The sequence below is a fragment of the Mchenga conophoros genome, linkage group LG3 (assembly GCF_057382185.1).
Source record: "Mchenga conophoros isolate Kocher_MC1m ecotype Shallow Benthic linkage group LG3, M_conophoros_male_GT1.1, whole genome shotgun sequence".
Lineage (NCBI taxonomy): Eukaryota > Metazoa > Chordata > Actinopteri > Cichliformes > Cichlidae > Mchenga > Mchenga conophoros.
Genome location: NC_140528.1, coordinates 66,225,275 through 66,246,879, shown reverse-complemented (window position 1 = coordinate 66,246,879; position 21,605 = coordinate 66,225,275). Strand labels below are relative to the sequence as shown.

Here is a 21,605-nt window from a genome sequence, read left to right as displayed (position 1 = left end):
TACACGGACCAGACTGCATATCACAACATGGCCCTTTAAGCCCTTGAGGATTACACTTAAAACATGTGAAATACATAACAATCAATATTTAGTTCGTATACTTCTGATCTCTGCAGACAGGCTTTAGTTCAGTTACACAGGAAGAGTACCAGCGGTGCATCACGTCAGCACCTCGTAGCCCAGAGTGAGAAGCCAAGATTCAGTGTAAGAGTATCTGGGAGCTGGTTGGGTGTGTGCAGAGGCAGTGGGGAATTAAGATAGCAGGACGTGATGGGCCTGACATTTGACTCTGGGGAGCCAAAGGGGGGCTGAAGCGGCCTCTTCTTTCCCACAAACTGCTTGAGATTTCTCGGCGTCCTCAGCCACGTCCTGCGCTCACACGCTGACGTCTCCCTTTCTCTCTGGAGTGCAGACACACACCTCGGCCAACGCTTATTCAAGCAGACAGCGATGTGTCTGAATGGCGCAATCAAGTAACGGGGAAGGAGGCTTGAGAGCAAACATGGCGCATGCTAAAGCAGACGAGAGCGAGCTCACTCGTGCGCCTCTTCGCGTCGAAGCCTCCTGTCATCTCAGATACTCAGATGACAAAGGCTGAGGAGACGCTAATAAACCTGACTGAGACACATTTAGTTAAAAATGTTTGCTTAAACTGTGCCAACACTTTGCATAGCATGCAACTACTAGAGGTGAATGATAAGTCATAGAATATGACTCCCTAAACAACTACAGCAGATACTTCTGTGATAATAACCTGGCAAAATCGGACTTAGCATAAACCTGCATCCGCTTTATACCCGAGTGAGCCACCCTGCCCTCCAGACACGTGACGCATGTGCTGTGTCAAGCACAGCTGAGAGAGAGCACTAGTCCAGCTCCCTGCTTACCTTATTGTGAACATGAGAATCACGCAGTAACTAACAATATGAGCATCTCAGGACGCACTGCCCACAATATCTGTAACATGACACAGCAATCATCTATGACACATCACCGTATCTGTGTAACAGGAGATTAAAGAGCATTAACATACGAGAACAGCATTAATGATGTATTTATTCACGTCAGTGAGTCTTTATCGTTGTTCAGTTTCATTACTTCCAAGTCATACCTCAGCTCTCAGGCTGCACATCATCCCCCTGTGAATTTCTTCTGTGCTGTGACTTAGTTAACTTTTCTTCCCTTTCGGTTAATTTAGCTGATAAGAGTCATAGAAAGAGCCTGATTCAGTGGCCTATATGCCAATTTATCAGTACGTATAACGGCCGATACGTAAAGATTAAGGTAAAGAAGAGACAGGAGAAACACCCTGCAACCAGGTTATGATTGTTGATGTTGCATAGTTTGTCCACCAGGGGACAACTTCCCAGTTGGCCAAAAACAAAGAAAAAAAAAAGTAAAAACACCTAGCTGATTCGAGAAGAGTCCAGCAGAGCGTGAACGAGTACTCCTTATGGTGGCAATGAAACATTCATATTGTGATATCAATCATATTAAATAGCTACACTAAAAAGCTGTTTATGGTTAATGTGTCTGAAAAAGGAAAGGATTTCGGCCAATATATCGGGAATAGCTTTCTTTTTTTGGTGTTAAAAGTCTTACATCAGTTGGGCTATAAATGATATAACTGTCACTGCTGCAGGCAGCAGTCGTGTGGGGTTAAAGGGAAAAGGACCCAATCGCAGGCACTGACGACGCAATGACTGAGCTTTATTTACATGAGGTGATAATTCAGACAGAGCAGAGATGGGACAGACGGAAACTAAGAACAAACCTAAACTGGGACAATCTAACCAACAAATATGAAAGCAGAACTCACAGGAAACCATACAGGGTGGAACACATGGAGGTAACACAGACGGCCCAGTAACAAGCAGAAGAAAACACGGGGCTTATATGCACACAGGAGCAATCGGGGAATGGGAGACAGGTGGGAGAAATCAGAGCTGACGAGACAAAGCGAAACAGAAACCAAACCTAAGAACAAGGAAATCCTAACAACAATTAACCTGAAACATAAGATAATAATCAAAACCAAAACCACTGAGTCCACAGGCTCAGGACCAAGACAATAACAGTGGTTGTGATGAGTGAAATAGCTCCATGTTTTAATAATGATAGTTGCCATCAGTGTATTTTTAATATAGCGCAAAAGGAAGCGGCACGATATAATGATTGATTTGGTCCCACCTGTACTACACGCTGCACTAAATTAAGTGCAAATTTCTTTACTTGGATGCCCAAAATTGCAGTTTGCCGTTTCATTTTAAAGCACCTTTAACTATTTACTAACAATCCCAAAGAAGAAAGAAAATTTAAGAAGAACATTTAAAGATACGCGATGATGCAAAAGTTACGATCAATTTCCAAATACAGAAACTGTTCAATAAATGTGAACTTAACCTCAATAAAGTGCAAACACTTTTACAAAGAAAGGCAAGTAAGGCGAGTAGGACACTAAAAAACAGAGGGGGTAATTGCAACATGTGTGTAGGGCTTCCAGAATACAAACAACACTTGGTGGGAAACACTGAGTGTAAACATAATGTTTGTTTGTCTGCAAGATATCTCCACTGTGCTACTGAGTCAATAAATTCAGATGTAGATAACACTTACTGGAGCTTCTGTAGATAAGCTAGCAGAATATCAGGATGGGGCAACTGGTGGAGTTTGGATTTCAAATGTTTTTTTACAAATATATATTTCTGTTAATTTGACCCAAAAAGATCCCAGATAGTTCTCCAGTCTATGAAATAAAATCCTCTCATAATTTTGATTTCCAGGAGAAAGCCAGCTTGCTCGTGGACACTTCAGCATAGCGGGCCCGCGGTCTTGCTTAACCGGTTTCTTTCTGCGCTCATATTTCGCTACATGTACATGACCCCGTTGCTCCAGCGTTAACAACACCAGTTACAAAACGAGCTCAGGTGACCTCCTGCTTGGGTGTCGCTCGGCTCTCCGGCCATTCTGTGAAGTGCATGCATGCACCTTCCTCCGCACGGAAACCTGCCACGGCCATTTCAGCTGATCCGCTGGCAACGCATCAAACTCTTATCAGCGTTCACACGTTTACGATGCATGCCTTAACCGTGTGCATGATAAATGACATGTTAAGAATACCCTTATAAGTTGCTCTATTTTATTAATGTCTTGTGCAGCCGTGAACTTCTGCAGGCAGCCTTTGCTTGCTTGCAAGGGGCGCCTCCTTATGTCTGACCCCGCCCTGCGAACCCTTTTATTACCATTTTTTTTTGTGCACAGGTAAACACACCTATTAGAAGCTCAAAATGTATAAAAGCAAGGAGCAATGTGATTTCAGTGTGTACCATGTATGTCCCCTGTATCCACTGCCCATATGGCAGTGTCATAAGTCAAGCTGACGGGTCAGTATTAAAGGCAAGTAAATAAAGCTTCTAGAGAGTCTACCATTTCAGCTCATCAGCAGCCATTAATAAGACACAAATATCATTAGCTGCCTACAAATGCCACCCACTAGTCCAGATAGAGGAAGAGAGGTGGTTAGTTAAGAGGAAGAAACGAGATACAGAAAGTATTCGTGTGTTACTCTCGCTTTGCACAAGCTGTTAAAATGAACGCATCGCAGACATGCACTTAAAAACCTACCTCTCTTACTCAACAAGCACTTTAAAATTGAGATTTGGCCAGCAGAAGGGGAACGAACCGGATAAACAATAAACTAGATACAATAATTAAACAAGACTTTCTCTCTACTACTTTTTTTTTCCCCTGGAAGAAGCAATAATTTAAGAAATATTTATTTCTCAGGCTCTGAGGCTTTTGTTATGTTTGAGCTGATGTTTTGTTGACAGGTGTGCTTTCACATTCCTGTGGGTGCCTTGGGCATGGCAGACAAACACAAAGTAAAGTGCCACACATGACTGTATAATTAACTCATTTCCAAGTAGGGAGTGACAAGTGAATGACAGGCTTTTTTTTAAAGGATGACTCAGATTGTTCACGAACCGCTTACACAAAAAAGGAGTTACGCATGTAGCCTCGACGAATTCTTGGAAAACCTCACACTAAGCTCCACGCTGTCCCGGCTAAAGGCGTTTAACATGTCTGAACTGCAGCTCCGTCCACCCGCACGAAGCAGTGGAAACAAAAGATGGTGCAGGTGGAGGTGGATAAGCATGGACGCAGTGAAGCAATGCAGCGAGTGCAAAACTCCAACATGCACATCTGCAGTCTGACTGAGCAGACTGTACATAAAAGATGGACACAGAGATTGCGACATCACCTACTGGTTTGTGGAGCTCCATTCTTAAGACGCCAGCTGAGAGTTTAGGTCGTCGCCATCATGGTTCAAACATCAGAAAAAGGTGAATTTGAGTTAAAAAAAAAAACAAAACCACAAGACAGCCGTGAAGCAAACCGTACTTCATTGTCTGTTTCACTCTAAATGAGATAATTTGCCAAATTAATATAATGTTGTATTTAACAAGTGTTAAAACATTTAGGAACATAAGCTCATCAGGAAAGTGTTTCCTGTGCTCACAAATCGAGCGACCAGTACCAGTGTTATTGTTATAGACGTCTATGCAATCAGGCTTGGCCACTAGATATAATGCAGATTTTACTTTTTAGACTCAGACTCACATCCACCTCTTAAATAAAGTCTATTTTTTGGTTTTGGTACAATGTTTTGTTTTCTTTTTTCACTAGCAGTGCTGTGCAGCATTGTTTGCCTACCGAGAGCCAGTTTTGTTTGAAAGTAACACAGAAGAAAACTACAGTACCGTCCACAAGTCATTTATTTATATTTTGCTTGGAAAATGGGAAATGAGTTATTGAAGCATGTGCAGACATACATGGAAATATATATATGGCAATTCTAATTAGCTTGAAAATCAATATTTGGGTTGATCACATTTATTCTTTAGCACAGCCTAAAGGTCATCAAACCTGTTGTCACTGACTTTTCGTCCAGTTCTTGTGAAGTTTGGCCTACCTCAGTCTTTTCTCCTGTTTCCTTTTCTTAATGAGCTTCTTGACAGCCACACTTCCACTGAGACAATTTCTGAGGAAGCTTCAATGAACAGTAAATGGATCAAGTAACGGGCCAGATGCATCTTTCAGGTCCTGTGTCAGGGCTTTGCTGGATGTTTTTTCCTGTTTCTTAAGGACATGACTTACAGATATGTTTCATCTGCTGTGAGTAATGTTTTAAACACAAAACTTCTTCTATTCCTCAAGACCATTTAAAAAACAATTACAAGAAAGTAGGGCTGCTCGATTATGGCAAAAATGATAATCACGATTATTTTCACTGAAATTGAGATCTCGATTATTTGATGATATTTATTTAACCCTTTAAGACCTACTATAGAACCAAGTCCGCCAGAGCTTATATTATTTTTTTACATGTTGTAGTGCCATTTGTGGGAGCATTTCAAGTTGCTATACAACTGTTATAGCCCATATTTTAATAATATGTATGCATTAAGTCCATAGTAACTACATTAATTGCAAAAAAGTGCAATAAACTACAAAAAAAATTGAAAATCGTTTTTGCTTTTTTTTTTTTGCATATATTTCTACTTGGAGAAATTTAAGAGGTTTATCCCTCAAAACTTTAAATACAAAAAAGTTTATTTTGAGTGTCTTCATAGTTTTATTTTGGAGATACAGCAATTTTTATATACACTGCAGGAAAAACGAAAAAACAATCCTATGATGCAAATTTGCAAAGAAAACAGCAGGTGCATCAAAATAAACTATTTCCAGCAGTGCAATTCGAGTTCTAAGCATCTCAGAAACTATTCAGAAAAGTCAAACATGACCAGTATAGGCCTTTAAGGCCTACAAGTAAAAAACTACATTTCCGCGAAAATGACGTCACTTCCGGTTTCGGGGAGGAAATGGCCGACATGTGATAGTTCGCGCTGACGTCTGTTTCACTGTGGGAAGTGTTACGAACAGCTGATCGGATCGGCAAAGCGTGTTTCTGGAATATTATATTTTTGTTGCTGCAAGCGCTTTTTATGCAATTTTTGCAAAGCTATATGTGGAAGGAAACCGTGACCGAGGACAAGCTGATGGCATCAGATGCAAGTACAACTCCTCTGGTTTCATATGCAAAACAAATTATTGCGCTAGCTTACACGGTTCAGGTTCTACAGGGATTTAAAAATAGTTACACAAAACGGAGCGTGCTGCTTTGACCGGCTTTAAAGGGTTAACAATAACAATGTATTGAATAATGACTTTAAAATATAATATAAAATAGTGTGCAACACCACTGAAGTTTTTTTTTTTTGTTTTTTTTTAACCTCTCTTTTCAGTCACTTTCTCCTCTCCAAATAACTTCTGCTTAGCTTTCCGAGCTTCCCTCGGGTCCTCTTAATCAGCGGTCTCCAACCTTTTTTGCGCCACGGACCGGTTTATGCCCGACAATATTTTCACGGACCGGCCTTTAAGGTGTCGCGGATAAATGAGGGAGGGGCTAATAATCGGCTCAGTCATTTTTAATGATCGTTGAAAGCCCAGATCGTAATCGTGATTAAAATTCGATTAATTGAGCAGCCCTACAAGAAAGTCTGGTAAAATATAAAGAAACGAGGAATGGCTCAAGACTTTTGCACAACACTGTACACTCTGCAACTTCAGTTTTGCAAAAAGACTTTCACCTTTCTATCTTTGATTCAATAAGATGGTTGAGGAGACCTTTTGTCTTTGACCTTCTGAACCCAGTCATTTCCATTTATGTTTGGGATGGACCCACATGAGCCACCTTAATGGGCTTCAGTAATCCTCTGCTTAGGTCACAGCTCAAAAAAAGAGGGCAGATAAAGGAGGGAAGAAAACTAGAGGAAAACTTCCAGAAAAGGAGACGCTACTTGCGCCCCGGAGTTCGTGGAATGTTTGAATAACAGCCTCAAACACGAGACGTGTGATACATGCAGCCGGCCTGAAGAAGAAAAGAAAAAGGGAGAGACGGAAAAGACAAAAGGCCGAGCGCTGCCCTAATTAGCCGGCCCGGCTTCAGACACGCTCCTCTGGATATAACGTTGACTCGAATGAAGCATAGAATGTGTGCATAAGGTGACCAATCACAACGATCCAAGTCGTGCACACCAGCGTGCAAAAGATGCATCCCGCATAATCCCAGTTGGGATTAAGTGTTCCTGGGTCTGTGACATGGCCTAAGGGATGGAAAACTGGGGGTTAAGACTTTCCCAGTGGAGTTTTGAGAAGCACTTTATTTAGGTATGGTACACCATGTTCTCTGGCCTCATCACAGAAAGAAAATTAATGTAACAAAATAACACCAAGAAAGAGCTAGATCTGCACAAGTAAACAGCAGCAGAATCTGATGATCAAAGCTGAGCAATCAACTGAGGAATTTAGATACAGAGCTCACAAAGAGTCAGAGAGAAAATCTAGAGACCCGATTTTAAGTCACACCAGAATAAAATCAGATATAATCAGACCTAAAAAAATCCTCTGATCTGACCTAATCGCCTTCTTAATTTAAAAAAAAAAAACCATACATCCATTTTTTACAGCTGATCCAACTTTAATGTGGGCTGAAGTCCTTCCCCGCAGGGCAACTCCACATCCACACCTGCGACCAATTCAGAATCACCAATTAACCAATTAACAAGGACGACTTACGACTGCCGCAGGAAATTGGAGTGTCCAAAGGAAGCCCACGCCATCCCAGGGAGAACCAGAACCTTGCTCCACCAAAACCTTCTTCATGTTGCTTCTTGTGGAAATTCGAGCCATTCTCAGGTGTGTGTACACAAGTGAGTAAAATGTTTCACTACTAACAAGTAAATTAGTGGTTTTATTCAAACATGATGTACTCAGCTCAAGCACCTGTTTGTAAAGATGAGCTCAATAAAGGTGTGGCATCAATGTAAGCGCGTGAGTCTCACTCCAACCGGTCGCAGCAGATGGCCCCGCCCTCCCCGAGCCTGGTTCTGCTGGAGGTTTCTTCCTATTAAAAGGCAGTTTTTCCTTCCCACTGTCGCCAAAGTGCTTGCTCATAGGGGGTCATATGATTGTTGGGTTTTTCTCTGTATGTATTATTGTAGGGTCTACCTTACAATATAAAGCGCCTTGAGGCGACTGTTGTTGTGATTTGGCGCTATATAAATAAAATTGAATTGAATTGAATGTAACATACAGAAGTTTAACACTCGTCCTCATCTCGATGGAGCTCACATTCCTGCACTTAGCTTTGGCCATTGCACACGCTCAGATGAGACGGATTTTACGTGACTTTATTGCGAATGAAAGGAACACTGAAACATCCTGTTCAAAAGTTTTACAGCCATCTTAAATGCTGGTTTGTTTTGATAAGCTGCAGGGTTTGCACGCACGATGCAAAATGACACGCACGCTTTTAGTTTCACTCTGAAAAGCGGCAGATTAATGCTGTGGGGCTCTTCTGTCACCGCAGCAGCGCGGCCATGTCTCAGCTGGAAGATTTGTATCTGACAGCAGACATCAGGTTTGGCTCTCGGCCAGCATCCTGTGTATGTCCTCTGCCTTCCTGTCTGACAGGACTCTGATCGTTTTCCTTTTATTTCTGTTCTTTTTTCTTCTCTTTCTTCAGCAGTTCTAAATACAGATGCAAGTTCGGACACCAAGAATAAGTGAGACACTGCAGACAGCAGCAAAGTTATTTAGCACACCTTCCCAGTTTGGATAAAGAGCCGGAGTTTTTGCATGTGGTGTAACACACAGACAAAACTAAAAGTATAGATTCAACATAGGATACTGGTCCAGTATCTTATTCACATAGCTGGACTTGGCGTATGTGAAAAATGAGTTTATCTATTTGATTTCTTTTCGTGTTATCTGACATTTACTGAGGAGGTACCGATTATCATATTCTGAGCTGATAAAATTTCTGAAGATTACTGACAGTTGTTGTTTTTACCCCACTTGTTCCAGGAAAGGAGTACTCCTTTCTCTGGAAGTGAGTTGAGCTCTCTCACCAATCTCTGAATAAGCAATCAAACTATAATCTAATCACTGGGTCAAAGACACAAGGACCTCAGACTCGACTGAACACATCAGATAAGCGCCAGCCACTGCCATCAAACCTGACGCTGTTGTACATGATGCATTTCTAACTTGCAGGAATATACTTCTAAACAGAGCCAGTCGTCACCTGATACTGGCCTATCACAGATATAAACTGTGTGCCTTGAGTTCTGTGGGGGAAAGGGTGATCTCAAGCAGAAAAGACATAACTTTCATGGTTTCTTCAGTTGGTTTGTCAAGTCGATTCCTCAGTTTCTATAACACATGTAGCAGAGCATTAGGGCCGGCAACAGAACAAATATGTTGGCCATCAGCAATTATAAGGCTAAAGGGCTACCTTGGAAAGCACACTAAGGAAGCTAGGCATGTGTTTTTCGTTACACCAGCATAACCACTTACTACTCCTCGCTCACGTGCCTCAGCTTGCCAGTTTCGTCTCACACAAACTGCACGCCTCTCAGAACAAAAGAGTGAGGCAACAGTCTCAGACCGAAAAATGCACTGACTAAAAACCTACACCCTAGCTAACCACTCACCCATTTGGTACTGTAGATACAGAAGAAGCCACCACATGTAAGTGATTTAGTTCTTACCAAGCTCTTTGATGTGCAATACGAACTGGTGCCATCGCAGACCACATCAAAGGAAATCCAAATAGGCTCCAAAGAAGTCACCTGTTAGTCCGGACATGCTGCCGTTTGTAAGGCCAAGACAGATTAGCATCCAGCTTAGCACGGCCCAACCAAGAAATGAAGGGTAAAAACATAGTTCAACTGCTTGCTTGAACTCTATACTTTTGATTATTCGAGTTGTGGGAGAAACTTGATTTCGATCTTACATAATAAAGGTGCATAATAAAACAATGCTGATAAGAGCAGTGAGAGTGGAGGAAAAATCCAAAACAAGCTAAAAGATGCTAAAATACTTCAAAGACCAAAAGGGTGCAGCAGAGGTGCTTGACCGTGCTTCCTATTTTACAATCCATCCATGCAACACGCAGCAAGACAGAGGGCCTACACAGCACGAGGCACCAGTAGATGATGTTATGGCTGATTAGGGTAATAGTGGAGAAAACAGGAAGCAAGAGATGGCAGAAATAAAAGCTGAAAGGTGCTCAAGCAGGCACCCGTATGATTTCCAGATTTGCATCTAAGTCTGCCCGTTACGCTTGGTTTCTAACTGTGAATCATTTTTTGCTATGAGCACAGGTCAGAGCACGAATGTCGGTGGAGGCAGACTTGCGAGGGGGCAGCATACCAAAGAAATCCACACCGCTCTTTGCCCCCTCGCGCCGAGGCCACCACCACATTACATGCCCTCCACCGAGGGAAAGTCCCTGAAATCAGAGGGGAGTGCTTCTGACGTCCAATATCTAACTTTAAATACTTCTTAAATTTATATATATATAGATGCATTTACCCTGATTTATTTTTTTATTGGGAACTCTGCTGCTAACGCATGAAAGCTCCAACTTCTTCAGGTCTAAACAGGAAGTATCTGTGTGTAACTTCCACAAGTAACTTTTCACCGAAATCATGTAAAATTTTGCATGCAAAACTTGTAATGGTGAGAAAACTGCATCTGTGAAGGTCACAGCATTGACCTCTTCCTGTATTAAGGCGACAAGTATTATCACAGCACAGTCCCATAATAGAACGAGGCTCTCAGCCTTTTATTCTCGAAAGCATGGAGGTGAAACTGCCTTTCATGTTGTTTCACGAGGATTTTTAAGGTAAAGTCAATCAGACCAAGCGAACGTTTGGCTTTGAGGTTAAAACAGATGCTTTTTAGAGTTTGCTGTAAAGCCTCTAACCATTTCACTACAGTCTAAATCTCACTACACGACAACAGCAGGAGAAAACAGAGGAAGTGAGATATAAAAGGGGAAACAAGAAATTTGTTTTCCTACACGGTGCCTATGCACATCAGTGTTTGCGCTTTTTTTTCTTTGCTTGTTGGCTTGTAGTGATGCCTGTTGCATCTGTCACACAGGGGTCACCCAGCCAAGAGCTCATGTAATGGCCAGCTAGAGGATCAACACCTTGAAGTGTGGTGCTGGGGGACAACAATAGCCCCCTGTGAGATGGGAGAGGGCACAGTTCTGCTACTGTAGGCCACTCGCAACAGGAAACACTGTACAGCTGAGTACAGTGACCTACATCTTCCACCAAGGCGCTTTCTGCACAAGTGAATCAGCTTACAGTCAGCCAGTGTTGTCTGCTTATGAATGAATTATCTGGAACGTACTGGTGTGTGCATTAGCGAGTCGAGACTGTGAAACAAAGGTTTGTTTCAGCCTCATCTCTAAGTTAGAGGACACTGAAATGAAAAAGCAGAGATTATTCAGAGAAGGTCATTAATATGCAATACGAGGAATTTTAACAACGACTTAGACACAGAAATCTAAGAAAAAACAATAGTTGGTAGTAAAATTGACAGGAAATAGCAGCCTAACAATGCCCTGATTACAGTGAATCAGGTCATTGATTGTTTCTACACTCAAGTCCAGTCTGTTCTCCACCATGGCTGCTGACAGCGGGCACGCTAGAGCAAATCGTCCAGCTCAGACTTCTAGTGACAGCCACAATAATAAAAAGGATCGCCCTAAAGCCACAGCCACAACAGGAAGCATGGTGGCTAAAATTTTAAATGCACTCGAGGGGTCTGTTTGTTTGGAGAAAGGCCTCATTAGGTTGGATCACCACCCTAAAGCCCCCAACTGAGACGGGCAGCAGTTGCCCACTTTTGAGAAAAGCCAAAGGGCCATTGTGTCAGAGCAGTGCTGCGACTGTTTCACACCAAATACACGCTGTAAACACAACACAGATGGAAAAATACCACGCTGTGAGCAACAATAATACACTTAAAAAATGTTTTAATAAGATGTTAAAGTGATCCAGGGCGGTCGTGGCTCAAGAGTTGGGAGTTCGCCTTGTAATCGGAAGGTTGCCGGTTTGTTCCCCGGCTTGGACAGTCTCGGTCGTTGTGTCCTTGGGCAAGACACTTCACCCGCTGCCTACTGGTGGTGGTCAGAGGGCGCCGATGGCGCCAGTGTCCGGCAGCCTCGCCTCTGTCAGTGCGCCCCAGGGTGGCTGTGGCTATAATGTAGCTTGCCATCACCAGTGTGTGAATGTGTGTGTGAATGGGTGGATGACTGGATGTGTAAAGCGCTTTGGGGTCCTTGGGGACTAGTAAAGCGCTGTACAAACACAGGCCATTTACCATGATAAGTATTTCAGCGATATCTGAAAACAGTATTTGCATATTTGGACTTTTATGCTAGCGACATGCCATACATGGGGCTGTTGTTAGAATACCTGCTTACTGCCTCGCTGGAGTAAACAAGCGCCTTCCGTCCAAAAGCGGTATATCTCGTCAACACTGATGATCCAGTTAAAGAGGTGCAAATTGGCCTTGTCGTTGGTACAAAGCTAAGTTAGTCATGCCTAATTGGTAAACACATTGTGCTCTGCAGAGCCCGCCTAGTTGTTAACTTTCTCTGGTTTTGTGTGTGCCAACATGGCATCAAAACTAAGAGCTGAAAACGTCACACTTGATCACGTTGAGGTTTGTTGGTGACGTCCATTCCCTGTGGTATTTTTTTCTTATGTCTTTTTTTTCAAAAAGATGTATTTTTTTCAAAATGTCTTGATGAATGCTCAATCATCCAGGTACGTAAATCTCCTGAAGTTGATTCTGTTCATCCAGATGAACAGAATCAACTTTTGGAGATGTGTGGAAAAGCTCCAAATTTGAGTCTAGTGAGATCTACTGCTGATTTTAATTTTTCTTTTTATTTCAAAGATTTCATTGATCTCACCCTCAGCCACATGTCTTCTTCTAAGATGGTTCAAAACTATCCTTCGAGGTTTTAATCATGTGTTTCAGAGTTAACCCAGTTTTATTATCCTGATGAATCTCGTTTGGTGTTTTCATTTGCTTGATGCCAGCCAATAAATTGACCCTTCTGAAATGGAGTAACACATTTTACACAACCATGTATCTTCCGATGCGGTTGTTTAAGACATGACAAGTTACTCACTGCATCAGTTAGGCTTAAATAACCTGCTGCCTGCTGAAACAAACTAACTGAAGTAAATATCCAATGTAAGGGTCTTAATTAGCTTAGTTAAATCCAGCTGGTGACTTGTAGGAAATTTAGAGTGAGCAACTTTTACATTACACACAGTCATTTGATCCAGTTCCATCATACAAGTTTTGATTAGTGCAGTATGGAAATGTGAAGTGTTCAAAGGATCATTTTGGTGGAAATCTATCAGTGCACTATGTGGGCTGGTAACAGTATTACTTCTTTTTTTGGCCCAGAGAAACCCTCCAGAACAGTCTGTTCTTGTCAAAAAATGGAAATGGCTTTGCGTGTTGAGCTGTATTCCACAGAGGAACATTATGACTTATTTCACATTCACGCTGATATTTTGTCATCAGCCCCCTGAACAACCCCCAAATTCGACCGTCTTTCCTCGAGTGTGCGTGTTAGTCTGATAGAGCAGGGGCCAGCCGGCAGCGGTGGAAGCAGTATAAAATGCAAACTGTCATGCTTGGCGCAGCACTTGAGCCAGCACTGGCAAGATAGGCAAATGCCGAACCTCCTTTCCAAGCAAATCTCTTTAACAATGCAGCCACTGAACTCTGAGATAACCAATGTCACCTCTGATTTAGCCATATAAGCAAACCTTCTCCAAACTTGTCCAAGCTTTGGGCGTGACAGAGATCTAATCACAATTGCTTCAATACATCCAAGTCCGTAATTAACCTCAATCTGTAGGTTGGAAAAAAAGTCTACACTAAATGGGCTTCCTGTATCAGATTCAGCTATCAGCGAGCAGCCACATTACTTCAACACTGGATGTTCCTTGCAGGCACAAGGGTTTTGTTTGTTGAAATGCCAACACGCTAAATACACAAAACTATTAAAACAAGGGTAGACCACATTCACAGTACCGCTCTACAGAGTGTGCTCGCAAACACCTCTTCCATTTTTACTGCATCTTCTGCTGACTTTCCAAAAATCTATACCCAGTTTGCTTCCAGTGATGATTTATGACTCCTATTGTTTAGACCTGGTGTGGATTTGGCCTGTGTTAGAAAAACATGCTGATTTTGGATAGATTTATAACACACTAGATTCTCCTCATAGCTGAAAAGGCCAACAATGAGGAAAAAGGTGTTGTTTTACAAACAAAGCACTGCAGGACATTGTACTTTTACTCTTTTTAAAGACAAATGCGTCACAAAAACCATTGTTCACTATGACCTTCAACTCAATTTGTGTGTCCCTGGTTATCTGCAACACCACTGTTGGTGATTACTAGTTCAGGCCTAGTTTCATCTCCTCTTTTTGTCTTTTGATACAAGTTCATTAGTAACTTTAAAATCACGTAATTATAAACTTCAACAATGATGCTGGCGCTCAATATGAAAACACCTGGTTCCTCGTACACAAATATGCTCACGAGCTATTAAATATACGCTCATGATAAACTGCACACTTAACCACCGTCACTGTCGAATCAATTTCTACTCTCTCAGTTCCTCTGGGTTTGTCTTTGGGAATCACAAATCTCCAAGGAACCCATCTCTGGCCAGTCAGAAGTTAAACCCGAACCTTTTGGACTACCTACCTCCACACTGGAACAGTTTAAAAATAGCAGACTTGTATCACTTGAAAACACTAAAGGCTTTAGGCACAGGCTTTATATATGCCTCGACAAATATAAGTAGTAAAAACCTTTTATGTAATAACATGCTAGGACAATATGTACAGTGTAAGTGGTTATATATTTAACGAGTCACTTCCCTAAACAAACTTTTGGAGTGCCTTCATGCTAAACTACAGTTTTTCCATTTTGCATTTGTAACGATCAGGGTGACAACGGGTCAAGTGAATCTGGCCCCAGTCTCACGAGACTGCGTCGCTCGAGTGACTAGATGGCAAACAGCCGTCATGAGGGAAAACGAGTATTCTCAAAACAACCAGATTACTGCGGTCACTCACGTCTCCTTCTAGGCTCAAAATGGGAATCTGGTCACAGTCACACAGGCCTAGAGAGCACACGTTGACCATCTGACAAACATCACTAGGAGGAAAAAGTTTATTTCCCAACTGGCTTGTGAGTGGTTGCTGGCTGCAAACGGACTGCTGCAGTAGATCGCGTGCAAGATGCACTTTTTCGTTTTACGACCGCTCGGTTAATAGTTAGTGTTTTTAGACAACTAGGCATCTTCCATGGAAACTACAAATGTTACAATGTGTTAGCAAGCAAAGCTATCATAAGAATAAAATGTGATGCACCTTTGTTTTGCATCTAAGCATTTTAAATATTCATTAAAAGTACATTAAAAACAAGGACATTTGAGGGACTTGTTAAACATACAAATAGAAACCGAGATAGGTCATGCCTCAGGGAAAACAATCTACCAATTGTCAGCCTAGCAGTTTCATCCCAAGCGTCTCCACATCCTAAGGTATTCTTGGAAAAGAGGCTGAAGCTAAAGTTATTTCCACTGGCAGGCAAGTAGTTTGCATAGTAGCTTTGCCACCGTTAGTGTGTGTAAATGGGTGAATGACAAATGCATTATTAATGGTTTTGAAGAACCAGTAAGGTGAAAGGGTGCAATAGCATATAGCATGTGCTTTCCCTCAGCTTATACTATCGAAAGGCCACCTTCATGGAAAGCTGACCTTTCAATGAAAAGCTAACCTTTCCACAGTACTGAGTGGGAAATGGTTAGCAGTGTGGTTTTGTTTCCTGTCACCACCGTCTCTATATTCATTAGTTTTCTTGTTCATGGGAAGAGAGAGCTGATCTCATCCCTTGGTTCGTATTTACACTGTCATGCTGTTGTGGAACAGGACCTCTGTGCTTTTGCCTTATTAATCAATATACTGTAAAACCCCTGGTTGATTTTTCAGGAGCAGCTTGACACTTGTAAACAGTCACAAATGCTTAATAGCTGTCTGGGGTAAGGTTTAATACCTTCAGGAGGTTTTACAGACATGCACGGATGCACCAGATGAAATAAAGATATAAATTAGTCTATTTGCCTTTATTTATGAGGCTTTTTGTGTGTCTTCAATTGAAGCGCCTAGCAGTGTTCTGTTAACATAGCACAGAGCTCATTTTGAGTTTGTGCAAATGTCCCTAATTGCAAAAAGTCAAAGACAAAGCCCAAAAGCTAACATTTGAAATTAAGCTTCATGCGATTAAAGAATTGTAATAACAATTCATGCTAACATTTGGCTCAGAGACAACTTTCCACTTTAAAATCTACCTGTGAGGGTATGTCAGAAGATGCAAGTGAGGAATATAACTAAACTAGGGTGGAGTTTAAGGCTACAAAGTGTAACAAAACATCAAATATTAGCTGTAAAATGATATGCTTAAGTTTTGGTATTTGGTAAAGGATTATCAGATATGTAGGGCAAGAATCCTAACCCCCATCTCTGAAATGGTACAATCCTGTAATTTCCCTGTAAATAGACCTTGTTTGGATTCTATGTATTAAGGTTTCTCGTGGGCCGTCACACATGGATAATGGTTGTTGAGTGGTTCCTGGGGGTTGCTACCTGTTGCTGGGGGACATCAACAAAGAGGGTGTTGCATCAAAAACCTCCTTGTGATTGCTTTGGTTGCTAGCAGACTTTTGCAATCACTCCCTTAGTTTACATGGAAGACTCCAGCTTGCCTGTAATGCTTGCTAACTTCTAATCAAGCGGTAGAAAAACTTGAAAATGAATATAAGTTGTGCCCCAGCGCTGCAGTCAACCTATTTCAAAAAGGTGCAACTTTTACTTCGAAGGCAGCCAGTCCATTTCCAACTTGTCACATAGTTTTACTATCGCTCAAGTAATAGCTAGCAAGCGTTTGCAGACGTGTCACCATCTTCCATCCTAGAATTTACAACCATCTGCTAAGGACTGCAGCAATCCCAAGGAGGTTTTCTCCAACCAGTCGAGAAATACATATTTTTCCCTAGCAACGCATGGTTGCCAGGGGTCACTAAATAGTTTCTAGGGCTGCACCACTAAGGCTTTAGAAGTCAATTTCATAATGACTGCAAGCAACCATGTACCAACTGGTTGGGAAGTACCCATTTTCATTTTAGAAGGTTATACCTGTATGACTGGGCCTTGTTCACTTGTCATCATGATTGCCACACTTTCAAAATTGTGGATAAGATAGCATCTCGTGGTTAATGGTCACATATCTACAAAACCTCAGTAGCCTTAGCTTCTCTGATCTGATTATTAGTTCATGACTTTTAGCTAACTTTAAGAAAATGTTACTGCTGGGTTAGTTAGCCAGTGTTATACCTTTTTATACTATTTTTACTACAAGCAGTTAAACAAACTGCTGAACAGTAGCATACCAAAATTATAGTTTACCATGTAGAGTTATAGTGGTGGACAAGTTAATGCCATGTAGTTAACAGTGACAGGACTGCATAACTTCAAGAGAGATATGACTGAGTTTATTTTTCAGTCAAATCTGTTGTTCATGCCTTTGGACGCTCACGTTACCAGACTAAGTTTAAGGAATAGTTGGACATTTGTGGAAATTCCTGTATATTTTTTGCCAAGAGTTAGGATTAAGGTTGATTCCTGTTTGTCAGCCTTTTGACTGTCAACTCATAGCTTAGGAAAGTGGGAATAAACAGTCTTTTCAAAGCGAATTCCCATAAAGAGCATTTTGATTTGAATTGTTTTGTGTTACCGGTAGGGTGCATAACTTGTTAGAGTTCTGATGACAAAGCTCATTTGAGCAGGCTTAAGAAGTCTGAAGATAGTCAAAGTGACAAAATATCGATTAACTTTGATTGCCCTGACCATATACATGCTCCAGAAGTTTCCCAGCAAATATACTTTTGTCAGATATTTTGTTTTGGTCTAGAATGACTTGGTTGATTGTTAATCAAACCATTAATACATGCCTGAGCTTGTTCACTTAACCAGATAAAGAAATATCTGCTTAAATTAGTCTTTTATCTGAATGCATGTGTGGGGGACTTTTTCTGCAGAAAATTAGGAGGAAACAGTTATCCCACTCTCATCTGTCAGCCAACCGCCTGTTAGCACATAGCTTCACATGAAGCCTACATAATGGAAACAAACTGAGTCAGTCCAGCGGTGACATAATCCTGACATAATTATATCTTCCTTGATTAAATGTGTACAAAAGTGGACGGTAAAGGCTCCCAACTATTCCTGGACATTCCACCGACTGCCTGGCAACAGGTCCCACTCAAGAGAGTGAAAAAGGAGTCTTCTGAAAATGTTAAAATACTCCTTTAAATGCTCAGTTCAGTTAACAGAGACTTACCACAAACGGTCAAGGATCAGCACACAGCCATAAACAATTTATGCTGGGATGTCCCAATACATTAGCAAGGACACCACAATGAAAGTATCTATATGAACTTATCCAGGTATAATTCACCAGATGCCTTCAGTATAATACTGCACTCAGATCATTGTCACTTACTTAATTATTAGGTTCCAAGGGGTTCTCCACTACACAAAGAACAATAAAAGAAGTGATCCACCCCCTTAGTAATCCAACACTAACCACCACTAAATATCTTATACTGTAGCTTACTAATTTGCTCTTCAACATGAGCCTTCAGATTCAGTGAGGTCGGTTACATAACACTGAAATGTATATTTGCTCAAACAGCAAACACCTATATACATATATATTTACCTGTATGTCAAGTGCCTCCAGAAACAAACTGTTATGTCATTACACAGGTATGCAGTCAAACCAACCGGTGTATCGTTTTAAACTCGACTATAAAGGCCCTAAAACAAGGCCAGGTGCTGCTTATTAGCTTCAGCATCCCTTTCAGTCCTTGTGTCAAGGTAACTCTAACAAACAGAGAAGGAAATAGTACAAGGCTTTTTTATAATGCTGTCAGTTCAGGACAGCGTGGTGTATAAAAAAGGGCCTGGTTCAAAATATTGCCTGGATGCAAATTGATGGAAATCCTGCTCTAATAAGGTTATGTCAACAGTACAGTTTAGCTGGGGAGGGTTTAGTCACCTGTGGCCTTCTGGAAATGATCAACCGGGCTCAAAACACACAGCATTATAGAGCTATGCTGTGCATTATAACACCATAAGGGCACCTGTCATGTCATCACAGCAGCCTTGATGGCACGGATGTGAGTGCAGCCTGCATTCCTGTCATGTCACGCATTCATCAGCAATGAACAGAAAGGAGAGGAATTCAAAAAAGAGAAACAGAGAAAGAGACAGAGAGGTGACAGTCGACATAAGATGCATCACTTCCATTAGGCTGCTGCGCAGGGCATTCCTCGGCTTTCCCAAAGGGAGACAGAGGGAGGGGAGGGGTGAGTGTGGGGGGTAACACTGTACATGCGTAAATAAATTAGAGACACTTGTGTCCGACATGGACTGCGCTTACCTGTGGTGGCTACGTTTTGAGCATCAGACGAGCGGCTGGGTAGATCATTCGAGTAAGAGCACTCCAAGCCGAGTACCGCATAGATGACGAGTCCACGTAGCAATACATTCACTACCCTGTGGATGTAACTCATTGTGGAAATGAGGTGAAAATCTAGTAATCCGTGGGACTGACAGTGTAGATGGAGATTTAAATCACAGGTGGTGGTGGGGGGAATACCCCAGAAAAAAAAAGGACAGACTGGTGAACACAGCCAACGATTAAAAACCCCCCAGTAAAAATAAAAATCTAGTCTTTTTTTAGAGCGGAAAATATGTGGTGTCACGACAAAAAAGGCACCTGAACTTCAAAAGATAACAACAATAATAATAATCCTGCAGTGGACTGACAGCTAAAAACAGGAGCCAGTCACTGACTGCCGGCACAAAACCTCACAGGAGCGTGGAAAAAGCCCACGAAATAATAGTTCATTGTTCGCCAAACTACCCTGAAAGAAGCCCTTCTTTAAAAAAAAAAAAAAAAAAAAAAAAAAGAAATCACTTTAATAGCCTCTAATGGCTTTACTGGCTGTTTCAGAGGGGTGTCTGCTGGGAGGCAGGACAAATGACAACCCCATATCCAAATCTATGCATTCAAAAATATATATTTATGTATTTATATGTGTTAGCTACCAAACACGACCAGGTTGTGTATTAGAGGGAAGCACATGCAGCCTATGTGTAGGAATTCCCTATCCAAAACAAAACCAGACTCAAAAAATGGTAGCAGCCGAGGATATCCGGGAGCTACAGTTAATGCCAAGTGCTCTGTTAAATCCTTACGTGGAGCAGTGAGTTGGAAGAAAATAGTCTCTGTACTTCCACGTATAGTATACAAACACCGGGGACAGCCTCAGCATATTGAACTCGCAGTGTCTCGTAGGTCCGCCTCTTCACACGAAAGCAGCAAATCCCACTGCATCAAGTAAAAATATTAGATGTAAATATAAATATATATGCGCCTCTTCTTGCTCCGTTTCCTGTCCCTTAGTCCTTTTCCGACCGGTATCTGTCGCACACGACATCCGCCTACTTTCCAAATGAAGTTTTTAAGTCAGCTTCTCATGGCTCGGCGCGATACTGTATCCCCCTCCAGTCATATCAGCTGCTCGCCGGCTGATGCAGACCAGTAGGAAGGGAAGCCGAGCGGGGCGGAAGTCGGTATGCAAAATGGTTTGACATCAGGAGCCGGGGGAGGAGGAGGGAGAGAGGAGGAGTGCCGGGAGAGGAAGCAACGACGGGGCGGAGGGGGGGTTAATTTGCCCCAACCACTGCCGCGTGCAGGTCACCACGGGAGGGATTTGTTTTTGTTTTTAGGGAAATTCAGCGAAGCTTGTCGAGCCAAGACGAGCACCGCCACCCGGTTGTACCACCCCGGTGTTACACGCAGAGGTACCCGCTCTTTACTCACTCCCTCGGGCAGTTTAATGGTGGTCACGGAGGAGCCCTCCAAAGAAACTTCGGGGTTTTTCTCGTCTCGGTGATGCCCGCCTCATTGTTCTCCAGGCACAGCCAAGTTTTCCTCCGTGCTGAGCGCTCTCATTGGTTGCGCTGTCCCAACATGGCAGAATCTGATTGGATGCCTCCCATGGCATCTTTTTTGTCTCTTTTGAGGATGTTTAGCGCGGGAAACAAAGCGACGTTAAGGGATTATACTGGGTTTATTACGAGTAAACTCGGTGCTTTACTGAGAGGAAAGTGGCTGCTACTTCTGTTTCGGGCATTTCTACATTCATATCCACAAAAATGTACTGCAAAACTAAATATTGTAACAGAAGCATTTCATTTATTCATCTTTATTGACTGGAGACACTCCATTGACCAACGTGAACCAACCATAAGTTGATTTAAATTGAGTTTGTATTTGCTTTTTAATGTACTTTTCCCACAGAGAGTATATGAAAGCACCCTGATAATCCCATGCAAGAGTTTAAGATGAACAAGTAAAGGTTCAATTTTAGAAAACGCACTGGTATAAAGTATTTGGGGGTTTTTTCTCATATTTGTCACATTTATATGATTCAGACCATCAAACATATTTTAATATCATACAAAGAAAAATACCTGATGATGATCCTATTTATTAAAGGAAAATTATCCA

General features: G+C 41.9%; 1 protein-coding gene across 2 annotated transcripts in view; it reads right to left on the bottom strand.

Moving 5' to 3' along the window:
• stim2b (stromal interaction molecule 2b) overlaps positions 1-21,020 on the bottom strand; it is a 57,432-nt gene extending 36,412 nt beyond the window's left edge. Inside the window, exon 1 of one of the 2 annotated variants that reach the window (XM_085266815.1) lies at positions 20,916-21,020. Coding sequence is in view for 1 of the 2 variants with exons in the window: in XM_085266814.1 (XP_085122940.1) it covers positions 19,467-19,599 (133 nt within the window). In the remaining variant the exon portion in view is untranslated. Of the gene's footprint in view, positions 1-19,466 lie in introns of both variants that reach the window. The other variant, XM_085266814.1, reaches the window with a different exon arrangement.
• Between the last annotated feature and the right edge of the window lie 585 nt (positions 21,021-21,605).